Source organism: Chenopodium quinoa, unplaced genomic scaffold (genome assembly GCF_001683475.1).
Source record: "Chenopodium quinoa cultivar QQ74 unplaced genomic scaffold, ASM168347v1, whole genome shotgun sequence".
NCBI lineage: Eukaryota > Viridiplantae > Streptophyta > Magnoliopsida > Caryophyllales > Amaranthaceae > Chenopodium > Chenopodium quinoa.
The window spans coordinates 1,025,819-1,038,006 of record NW_018743574.1 but is presented as its reverse complement, the minus strand read 5'-3'; the positions used below and the strand labels follow the sequence as shown (position 1 = coordinate 1,038,006).

At 37.8% G+C, this 12,188-nt stretch overlaps 2 protein-coding genes across 3 annotated transcripts; both read right to left on the bottom strand.

Moving 5' to 3' along the window:
* Window positions 1–241: 241 nt before the first annotated feature.
* On the bottom strand, window positions 242–3,994 carry LOC110681742 (putative disease resistance protein RGA3). Its single transcript, XM_021857868.1, has one exon. The coding sequence runs from the start codon at window positions 3,992–3,994 to the stop codon at window positions 242–244; it is 3,753 nt and encodes a 1,250-aa protein (XP_021713560.1).
* A 1,643-nt stretch (window positions 3,995–5,637) lies between these two features.
* On the bottom strand, window positions 5,638–12,151 carry LOC110681863 (probable disease resistance protein At1g58602). 2 transcript variants are annotated; one of them, XM_021858009.1, is made up of 3 exons: window positions 9,769–12,151; window positions 7,312–8,545; window positions 5,638–6,784 (listed from the first exon to the last, which is right to left on the bottom strand). In XM_021858009.1, exons 1-2 carry the CDS (start codon window positions 11,511–11,513, stop codon window positions 7,327–7,329), a joined length of 2,964 nt encoding a protein of 987 aa, XP_021713701.1. In that variant the 5' UTR covers window positions 11,514–12,151; the 3' UTR covers window positions 5,638–6,784; window positions 7,312–7,326. The 2 variants fall into 2 exon arrangements, with proteins under 2 accessions (XP_021713701.1, XP_021713702.1); XM_021858010.1 differs by lacking the exon at window positions 5,638–6,784 and having other exon boundaries at window positions 7,306–8,545.
* Window positions 12,152–12,188: the final 37 nt, after the last annotated feature.

Genomic DNA, 12,188 nt, shown 5'->3' with positions numbered 1-12,188 from the left:
TATGGCTCCGAAAGCCTCAAGTAGTATATTTTATACCGTCTGCGAATGCTTGTATGTATTACAGTGTGGAGTCTTTGCATTTAATTTGTAATGAAATATCAGATCAAGGCTTCTGTAAAAGAATTGAAGTTAAATCTCTAAAACAAAGAAACCAAAAGGATTTTTTTTTAAAAAATCTAAGAAAGAGCTAAAGGGAATTGTGAAAGTGAAATTTGAGAACACAGTATACTAGTTTGAATCATCATATACCTGCTGCTATCAAGGGAACGATGAAGTACTTCACATCAGTGAGTGTCCGTACATTAGATCTGTTTTTTGAGGCTTCTAGCTCTGACATGAGTCCATAGCGCCATGATTTGTGGAGCAAAACCTGAGCATGTTTGATCTTGTACCAGTCTTCCCCCGTGTGTTCTTTGCAGCGCTCCATCAGTTCTGGACACTCGGTTATCTCCACTTTCATTAGAGATATTACGTGCTGTAGCCCTTCTGGTAGTCTTGTTAGTTGCCGGCAGCTTTCAATACGAAGGTGCTGAAGTGCCGTCAGAGTACCAATCCACTCTGGCAGTTCTTTCAAGGCAGGGCATGCTGATATCCACAGTGATCTGAGACTTTGGACGTGCTTCAGCCCCTCTGGGAGTCTCTCCATCTTTGGGATTTCCCGAAGGGTTAAATGGCGAAGGCATTTTAATGATGTCCATGGACTTCTTAAGCTTCCACGCAAGTGATGAACTATTCTGCCTGGAATCCATATTTGGGTATTAAAGTTGCCCGTGCTACTAGCTCCATTGTCAGAGAGATTGAGTTCTCTGCAGCTGGAAATCTCCAACCTCTCTAGAGAGGATAGATGCTTCAGCTCCGAGGCTAGCAAACTTAGTGCATGACACCTCTCAACCACAAGATGTTTTAGGCAAGGAAGGTTTCCTAACCCTTGTCTGACCGCATCAAAGCTCTTCAGGTTCGGACAACCCTTAATTTGCAGGTATCTGATGCTGGAGTTTTTCCCAACCTGTCGAACTGCCTTCTTTGCACATTCTTCTAGAAGCATCTGATTGACATTGCATAGGTTAAGGTCTAAAACCTTCATGAACAAAGGCATAGATATCAGATTAGGGCAGTTCCATATCATCAATTTGGAAAGATGGGGGAATGATCGAATTGGTTCTTGCTGCCTTGATGTGGTTAAGGGAATGATCGAATCTGGTAAAATAGTCACTTCTTTCCGCCAACCCTCCAGCTTGTAAAAATTGTGGAGGGTAAGTTCTTCCAGGGATGGGAAGAATGGAGAATCTACTGACGCTTCTCTTTCCACATATCGTACATTGGCCATGTGTCTAAGGGTGAGTCGTTTGAGGGAAGGAAGTTCATCAAATGGTGGAAGATGCTCGCATTTTTCACATCCTTCAATGCTGATAACAACTAAATTTGGGAGAGAAGTAGCCAATCCATTCACCCCTGCCCAGTTTGGAAAGTCCCCCCCTTTGTACCCTTCTATACAGAGTATTTGGAGCTCTGAGTTTGGACGGAGATTCTGAAGAAGCTGCTCGTAAGGAATTCTTTCTTCTTCGGATAGGTTATGCGACACTATCTCCACATTTGAGACAGTTTTTGCCCAGCTGAGCTTTAATTCCCTTAGATGCGTTTTGCTGCTTAACTCTGCTTGTGAGGCTTCAGATATAATGTTTTCCGAAACTCCTGTAAATTCAATAGCCAGCCGACCTCTGAGGTTGTTGAGATCTTGAAGAGCTTTTAGCCCAGCCATGTCTTTGGAAAAATCCTCACCGACTATAAATCGACTCAGTGTTTCAATCTGAGTTAGTTTCTCCAAACCAAGAGGCATGCAAGTCAAATTATCACACTCATCAATCTCAAAACGGCCAAGATTTACCAGTTCCCCAAAGTTGCATGGTAACCTTCTCAACTTTGTGCAGGAGTTAAGTTTCAGTGTATGCAAGTTGTGCAGGTCTGTGACGGACTTTGGGAGAGCAACCAGACCATCATTCTTGGAGAGATCCAGGTATCTCAGATGGATCAGCTTGCCGATAGAACCTGGCAAATCCACTATCCCAAGATTATTCAAGTCTAAAACCCTGAGGCAAGTAAAACTAGAGATCAACGTATTGCATACTAATGGACCTATCCTTGTGTCAGAATCTGGTTCGTTGACTGAAAGAAGGGTCCGTAAGGTTTTAGATTCGAGCTTGGTTGATGAGATTTTGCTCAATGAATCTCCATCACAAGTGAAAGAGACATGTTTGCATGTCGCATCCAGATTAAGCTCTGAATTATCGGTTATGCACAAGCTCACGATCCCTGCTGAATATTTACATGCCAGGGTGCGCAAAATGTGATGCATCTTACAGGTGATTATGTTCCCCAAATCATCTGTGATCACATCCTCAAAGAAGCAGCGCCGTGATAATTCCAGGAAGTATTTATCTGCTGCTTTCTCTAAACTTCGACCATGCTGTGGGTTAATGAACCCTTGTGCTATCCAGAGACTAAGTAAATCTTGCTTGTTGAATGTAAAATCATCAGGAAACAAGGAGCAATAGCCAAAACAAGCTTTCAGACGAGTTGGAAGATCACTGTAGCTGAAATGCAAGACATGCTGCATGATGTCTTCTTCTTGATTTGCACTGAATGTCAATTGGCTGTTGAAAGATGACCATTTCTCCTTATTTTTTCCATAAAGAAGGCTTGCTGCAACTTTTATGGTAAGTGGAACACCTCCACAATTTTCGGCAATTGCACGACCTATCTTCTCCATCACAGGATCTCTTTCATTTCCTTGTTCAGTATCCCTTTGGTTTTCTTGTCCTAGAGCAAAATTTTCAAACAAGGACCAAGAAAAATCTTGTGACAAGCCCCCTAATTCATAAGACCCATAAACTCCAGTTTTTGCATAATTTGCTACTGCAGTAGAGCGTGTAGTCACCAAAATCCGACTCCCTCTTGCACCTTTAGCTAATAAGTCTTTCAAGCGCTGTCCATGTGTGATACAAGCATCATCTAGGATGAGCAAATAGAGTTTCCCCTCAATCTCTCTCTGAAGTCGGCGCTCGTGGATGTTTGTTCTATTCTTACTTTCACTATAGCCAGGACTAGGAGTCTGAGAAGTATCAATACTTTGACATCCCAGAAGATCACGAAATGTCAACCCATTTCGATGAACACGGGAATGCAGATGTTTTGCAGGTTTAGAATTTTGCTTATTAATAGTCCTATTTGTACAAGATTCTACAATTTCTTGAATGATTTCTTTTTCGTCAGATATATGTGAAACTTGAATCCACATCCTTAAGTCGAAATAGCCTTTAACCTTTTCATCGTCATAAACAAACTGTGCCAAAGCCGACTTCCCTATCCCTGGTGGCCCAACTATAGGGATGACAGAGACGCCGGTTTCATCTTTTTTAAGTGGTCGCAGCAGCATCTCTATGATTTTCTGTTTTTCAGTGTCCCTCCCTATCACTCTGCTCCTAGTGAGACTGTAAGTGTACTGGGGAGGCTCAAATGGCCTTTCAAGACGGTCATTTGAGTCGAAATTGTTTAGCATTTGCATCCCACGACTTTTAATTTCTTGGCCTATCTTCTCAACTCGTCTAGCCACTATTAAAAGTCTGTTGGAAAAGGGGAATAAAAGACTGACCTGTTGTGCAACTCTGTTACTGGCATTGACCACTCTCTGCAAGCCGCGTCTGAGATTTTCCACCCGATTTCCATTCTGATCTTCATCTCTAGGAAAGCTTCTATCATTAGTCCTAGTAAGAATTTCATCAAGGAGGTCATCAGCTTGATGAAGCAGAGCCACTAGATTCTTCAGGTTGCCGCGAATGGAATGATCCTCATCCACATCCAGTGCTGCCACTGCACCTTTTATCATCTCCAGTGACTCTTTCAAATTCACCAGTCTCATTGATGGGAGTAGCCACTGATTCTGCTCGCGGCTCAAGTTTCTTTCAAGGTTCTCCAATATGACTCCTTCAGCTGCCATTCTTTGGTTTTCTGATATGAAGGTAGTGTTGGAATATTGATTGTACAGTACAGGAGGTTTAGAAACTGAAAATAATTTAGAATGTTATGTTTATGTCTTTCAAGTTTCAAAGTCGTTTTAACGAATGTTTCATGCAGCCCACTAATTGGTACTGTTAGACAAGGAATCAAATCACTTCTCCAATATTATTTGTATTTCCTGTAATATTTTTTAAATTTTGTTTTCTGTATGACGATTTTAAAATTATTTCACCATTCCTTTTTTGGGTTAAAATCTTCCATTGTGAAAAAAAAAAGTACATTAAAACTTTGAAAAGACGAAGGTACTATTACCCAAAAAAAAAAAAAAAAAAATCAAATCTAATTCACAGATCAAATGGTTTTGATTCCATTATTTACAATTTGTTTGTCAGTATAAATTATTTTAAACGTGCATAATATAGTTCTATAATCGCATATATGATTCAAAAGACGTATTGACTTTCTTTTCAATTGCTCTATTTCAGGGTGGAATTGGCTGGCAAAATTTAGTGGCTGCAAGGTTAGGTCTCCGCTTGTTGGTTAGTTTGTGGCAACTGGTGAGAATTCTCAACTTTCTGTTATAATTGTTAAGATGCATGTTTAATTATGATGCCATCATAACTACAATAACCGAACTTGATGCTGTTATTAATTAAAAAAAGTGCCCATTTGTAATATTCGGACTTAGGTACACATGTTAGGCACGATTATATATTGAAGTGGTCAACTCGACTATTTTAATTTGTGAAAGAAGTTTTCCATGATTGTAGGCCAAAATGAAAATTAAAGTGTGTTCGTATTCATGTTAAAGGGTTGAAAATTCGACTTGGGTATTCATGTGAAATAGAGAGATTAAGTAACATAAGTTAGTATACACATACTTTAAACTTGAAGATGATTGGTGAAAGTACACTACAAACTGTAATAAGAAATTTGGTACCCTCATTATTAAAAAGAGTTTTTAAATTATTATTCAGACGGGTTGTCTTCTCATTACAAGGAGGCACATTTATCAAGATTGACTAATCTGATTGATGATTAGTTGTTTACTAAGTCTTAATCCATCTGATTAACAAAGTCTATTACTATTATAGTATTATATTCCATTTGAGAAAGAAAGCTCCATGAATCATTTCACATGGCCTAGGTGTACCGTAATTGTCTTCCTATGTGCTGTGTTTTAGAGAGTTCTTCAATCTTCAATTCTGTATGTCAGATTTCCCAGAGACAGAATGACTTATATAAGTGGATAATTAGTGAAGCATATAATAATTAGCAAAATGGTATAGACTGATCAACATGTGATTTTTGTAAGTAAAAATAAAAATATTAAGTATAATAAGTTTTTTTTTGTTATACATTCCTATATTTATACTTCGTATATAATTAAGATATTAGAATATGTACTATTACTCTAATAATCACTCGTAATATATATAGTGTAGTCACATGTACAAAATCTACACATGGAGGAAAAGTCTACTGACTCATCTCCTTTTAATTTTTTTTACTACAAAATTAGATAATTAAAGATGTTAATTGTCAGATTTGTGTATTAATGAACATAAAAGTCAAGTATTGTAACTTTATGTAAGTGAAGGAAGTAATATGTTATCCCTTTCATAATATAATGTTCCACAATTTCTGATTATGAACTTAGATCATTAATTATGTTACAGAGAAAAATTCATATGTAAATTGTCAAACGTTGATGAAAAGGAGTGAAAATGACTAACATATAAGTTTATGGGCTTACTCTTTCAATTCTAGGGTAGGGTGAAATTTTATGGACTTGTAGCACAAAAAAAAAGGCTTAATAGCCTATGAGGAGGATTATGCAGTGAGCATGCAGTATGAGCAATTGAATGAGGATATAGTTAAGCACCTTGAAAAGGGGTCTTTAACAGATGATACATTCAAAACTTTCATCTTTATTAATCAAACTGGACAAACTTGACATGTCTTACAAAGTTACAAACCTATTTACAACCCAAGTAACTTAGGAGCTTTAAAATAAAAAAATAAATAAAAAACAACACAACTATTATCGCAGAAGACTTGGCTTCCTTAAAATTAAATACGTAAATACGCCAAAATTAAAATTCAAACTAAGAGGATGTATGTATAAGACTGAATACTTCCAATTTGAAATTTGTTATCGATAAGATGAACTAGCCAATCATGCTGATACTATAGTCAATTTTCTTCAATTCAACGGTTGAATGGTAGCCATGAACATTTCTCAAATTTTCTTTCAATGAATCCCATTCGATCTGCATGAGTAGTACCCATGCAAGAACTCATGAAGTCCTTCCGATCTAGTTTTTTCAGTTAGGACTCAGGAGGAACATTACTTAACTTCATTAGTAGCTTATGGTTCTTCTTGTAGGCGGCAGGAAATGGTAATGAAATTGTATGTAATTTGGTGAGGAAAATTCTATGTAAATGTCCATGGTAATGCAACTCTGGCTGTAGGAAATAGGAAGATATATATATTTTTTTTAATCCGTCACTTCCTACTGTACCACTTTTAGAGGTAATGAGAAGTTATGAAGATTATTTCACAGCTACAGGTGGAGTTGTATTACCATGAGCATTGTCAGAGACTTTCCTTGCCAAATTATGTATCAATTCATTACCATTAGTCACCTCAATTTTACCTCCTATCAAATGAGTTGAAATAGTTTGCCCTCCAATTGTCCAACATTCTGCATGACAAGTAGCTGTCTCATAAATTCTTAATGCTCCAGAATCTCTAGTTCTTTACTTCCTGAAACAGAACATTGTCAGTCAGTGATAAGGGATAATGTCAGATTCAAATAATGTGAATTAGCAATATATTCATTGTGTTTCTATGTAAAATTGAGTAAAACATTTCAAAATACCTAAACTTTGCAGTTCTGACTTGTTTCTCCAATGATTGTTATGTTTTAAAATGATGTTCTGTATCAATGAAGATCGTAATATATTTCCTCCATTTCAAAAAAAATTGCAACACTTTGACTAATAATATGAGAGCTTTTTGGTCAAAGTATTGCAAATTTTTTTGAGACAGAGGAAGTGACAAAGACCAGATACTCTTGGTTGCAACTATTACTAGCTGCAGGGACAACACCAGGGCCAGGGGATGGCCGGCATAGGCTTTGGCCACCCCCTGTACTGTGAATGTTGTTTCCTTTTTGTGGTTTTACTTTGTTTCAACTTAGTACATTTGAACTCAATATTAGCAATATGATTGATTATACCAGAAATCTGTATTTTTTTTCCAAAGAGAAACTTTTATTCCATGAAACTTACTTGTTGGGGTATGAGCTAGAACAACAATGGGGCACATGAATCTCGAATTCTAATGTTAGGGATGTGCTGAACTATGTGGAAATCTTCGCCTCCAATACTAGTTGAATCCCATGATTTAGCCTTTCTGAATCTACTGTTGAATTCAGTTGGCATGCGTGCTATCTCCAAGGTTTCAATAGTACTTATGAACTTCACTTCTTTTGGCATTCTTTCTAGACCAGCACAAGAGGATATTAACATCTTTTTAAGACATTGCATTGTCCTCCTTTTCATATCCCATATTTTTAACTTCGGCAAATTAGATAATTTCAATTCCTCAAGTGCTGGGAACGAGTCTTCCTTACAAATCCATTCACTCCCTATGTACGAGTCCTTGGCTAATCGTAGGAACTTTAAGTTACGCAGCTTTCCTAAAGCATCCATAGTTTCCTCCTCCTCAAGCTGAGTGAAGTGCAGTTCTATTTTTCCAAGGCTAGAGGGAAACTTAATTGGGTTTGACCTATCTGGTGCTCTTCCCATCAACTTGAGTTTTTTCAGGTTCTCCTTTGAAGACAACGCTTTTAGAGGCAACTCCAATGAGAAGCTATACTGCCCATACCAATCCAAAGCCAAGGCATAGAGATGATCATATGTCTTGATCACAGGGCAGTTGAACACTGCCTCTAATTGTTCAAGACTTGATATCCCTTGTATACATAGCTTTTTAAGATTGGAGCTCAAGTTTTTAATTTCTTTTAGTATCCAATTTCCTCCTTTTACACCCCATAACGTTTGTAGCTCCTCGAGAGTATCCAACTTCAAGTCCTCCAATGTGTTACTTGTTGAATCACCCGGAAGGAAAAGATGTCGAAGACACTCCAACTTTGACAAGACATTAGGTATTATTACTTCATTATTATGAGCTGATATATCCCAATAATCTAAGGTCAACAACTTCCGCAATTTCCCAATAGACTTGGGGAGTTCTCGTATGTTTGTTGATCTTACCCTTAGATACCTTAAGTGAATCAAGTTGCCTATTTCTTTTGGCATGGTGCTATCCAAGGCTTTAACTCCAATGATATCCAAGACCCTTAGCAATTTGAACTTTTCGCATACTAAGGCCAGGTCCAATTTACCTTGCTGGCTCACTCTACTAACATGTTTGCCAACTCCAACACCAGCACTGGATTGTGCAAAAAGCAGCAATGATCTAAGATGAGAGTTATCTGCTGAAAGTGGTTTGGAACATTTGCTGCATGGACATATGTACATAAATAAATTAGTTTCAGTCATAGAATATCCTGTATATTATAGAACTTATAATATTTGAAGGAATTGTGAACAATAACAAAGTCTTGAATATATTTGTGCAGGACTGGCAGGTGCATGGAGAAGGGAAGCAATGTAAGAACATCGTAAAGTGTCCACTGCACTTATTGCAGTGTTAAATCAGAAGTGTCTCAGCCTCCTGTAAGTTTGATTAAGGTAACTGTATAAATGATGTGTGATTGTATGAAGTATTAGTTTTATTATTTATTTACTTATTATTTGTTTTTATAGTTTATGGTCACATTTTAAGAGGTAATAGAAATCACGAAGATAAGAATTGAAAAAGTCAGACAACTCGTACAACCTGTCATCATCAGGATATATCTTATGATGTAGACTAATTGTGCAAGTAGAAATAAATAAGTACTATGTTAAACTATTAAAATCAGATACTAATTAATCTTCTATAGTCACTTGTACTTATTTAGAATTGAGGGGCGAGAATCTAATGCGTACACATTCCATAATTATTTATACAGCCTAACAGACTAATTTTCACAATGGACTAGCAAACAACAGTAAAATAATGCAGGCAACTAAGGTCATTCCTTTTAGTGTGCTATTTCCTCGAAATTTCCTGGTTCGTAAGCAAATGCTTCTGAATTGACTAGTTCAGAGACTTTGTATACTTGTGTACTTATAATATTGCAAATAACTGCAATAACTTCAACACAAAATTTTGTATGAGGAAGTCTCACAATGATTACTTACTGTGAGATTGAGTGACTTTTGTTGTTGATGGTAATAATCTTAAGAGGTGATTTTTTAAATGAACCACAGTAAACTAGTGTGAAACGGTCAAAATTATACATCTAATATCTTGCATTGTATGAACTTCAATGCCCATAACATATCTAGTTTATTTGATCATGAAACCGTATGCGATCCCATAAATTGGTCATGAAGCTTGTAAAGAAGTAGAAATGATGCAGTAATTAATCTGAAGTTATTGGCAATGCACATTTTATTTGTTACAATTCTTAATGTAAAAATACCTTTTAGATTGCTTGAGAAATTCGATTAGGATCTCCTTCCTTACTCCTTTTTGGGGTTCACCAGTCACCACTACTTCGTTATCTCTAGTTATTGTTTAATTACCATATATGACCCGAGGTGGAAAAGAAAGGCAGAAAAATGTATACATACCTGAAGTCGATTGCAGCTCGGCGTGATGAATGAGTCCCGGTGCCTTGATCAGCATCTGAAGCAAAAATGGTGAGGAAGTCTAGCTCATGGGCTTTCAGGATACAAAGGTCCCTCATTATATCATGAACCCGAAGAGTCTTGACTTTTCCAGCATAAGTTTTGGTCACAACTTGAACCATTGTGTGCTCTACTAGTTCCTGCAAGAGTCGATTTGCAGCATCTTCAGGCGTTTCGTTGATTTTTGTTTGCCGTTTAACAAATCCTTCAGCAATCCACATTCTCTTCAGTGACCCTGCAGAGATGGTGGAATCTTCTGCTAGGAGTCCCAAGTATAAAAAGCATGGCTTTAAGTAATATGGCAGCTCATCATAGCTTAAGGCCAAGATATCATTTACTGGCCTGTATAGATGCATGCCCTCTTCGCTGTCTAAGCGGGAAAACACCCTTTCCCATTCTTGGATAGTGTCCTTTAGCTTAAGGAGTCTGCCTAATGCCACTATAGCTAATGGCAGACCTTTGCATGTCCCTAGCATCTCCATAGCCAATCCCCGGTGCTCCTTAGCTAGCTCTCTTTCGTTGCTTTTAGTCATCTCGTTAAACAGCTTCCAGCTGTCCTCATCGCTGAGGAATCGTGTGTAATGGCATTGCCATTTCAAGTTGATGTCTGCAGAGAGCTGCAGATGCTGTCGAGTAGTGATTACTATCTTGGTGCCAGCGGTAGTAAAGACACTAGAAGATTCATCCTCATCACTGATCAACAAGTTGTGGAGGATCTTCTGGAAATATTCCCAGTGCCATACATCGTCCAACACTACTAGGCATTTTTCGTTGCTCAGTAGATATTGGAGCCGTGATTTGGTCAACTTAAAGACTTCAGTGGACTCATCGTTTGGTTGATTTTGATGACCAGAAATTATTGTGGAAGCAACGCCTCCAAGGAGTTTATTTCCAGTTCCACTGCCTCCCAATTGTCTAAGAAGTTCGGACATTAGCACTTTCTCATGATATGAGTTCCACTCCCATTCTTTAGAGAGCGGTACCCATGCCTGTTTCTTGAAATGCTTACTGATCTTCTGGTGTTTGTAAATGTTCCTAGCAATAGTAGTTTTGCCAGAACCACCCATTCCTACAATGGCAAGCACATCAACTGGCTCCGAGCTAGCCTGACTGCGACTCTGGGCATGCTCATCCAATTTCCCGACTAATAACTTAATCAGCCTATTCACATCATCATCAATGCCAACGACAAATTCATTGTCAGCTTGGAGATGAGCCTGCTGGAATGCCAGAGCACCATGGACTTGTGCCTCCCTCAACTTCTTCTTTGGGGTATTCGACGATCCTTCACCACGCTCATGATCATACTGATCTTTCAACTTGGTCTTTACCTCTTTCATCTCCTCTAGGAGCATCTGGATCTTGTTGGAGGCCTGTTGAACCCGAGAGGACTTGAAGAGACCGCGTGGCATCAGGCTTCTAAATACCTTGCCTTCTGTTTCGGATACAAACGTATCCACAACATCCTCAGCATTATAAGCAATCCTTCCAAGATCAGCCAGTGAGGACCGAACCTGCTCAATGTTTCTCGGTTCCTTGTTTCTTACTGAATCAAGGAACTCCTCCAATTTCCTCAGCTCTTTGTGCAGGTTTTTTGCTTCAGATTCCACATCATATAAAGCCTTGGAATCTTCAAGAATCAGAGTATCGATGTGTTCTGCAGCAAAGGACACCGCGGATTCAGCCATCTCCACCAGCCCACCCTCACGATTCACAACTCTTACTCTTTGGGTCGTGCCGATATTATTAAGGCCGTCCAATTTTTACTTTTAGGACATTATTACACTACATATACAAATATACAATCAAATCAATAGCGAAAATCTAAGACGAATTCCTAGTTGAAATTCTCTCTAACTAGCTGGATGTTTACTTTGTCTCACCCAGAAGCTAGCTGGATCCAATAAGCATGACCTTCATAGTTGGAATTGTGAGAAAAAACATGGAGATAGCTGTGTGAATACCCTATGATTGAGAATCTTAATTGATTAAGGAAGAGTTGACTTTTTTATATCTCAGTGAAAGTCAAGACTAATAAGAAGACTTCCCAAGATGTTCTCCAATAAGAATTATAGTAAGTGTGAGTATATAACTACATAACGGGTAGATAATTCCAAAGACATAGGAAGAGTATTATAAATTTATAATAGTGATATGTGTTAGTAAAGAAAATTGTACTATGTATTTGCTTCAAAAAAAAAAAAAAATTGTACTATGTATAATACGTTTTTCTTTGGTCTTCCCACCCACTATTCATTTGGCTAAACTTTAAAAATTTGACTGTATTTCCTAATTTACAGTTCCTCCTTTATTTTTGTAATCGCAATTTTTGAAATTTTGCGCTATTCATACACTCCTTATTG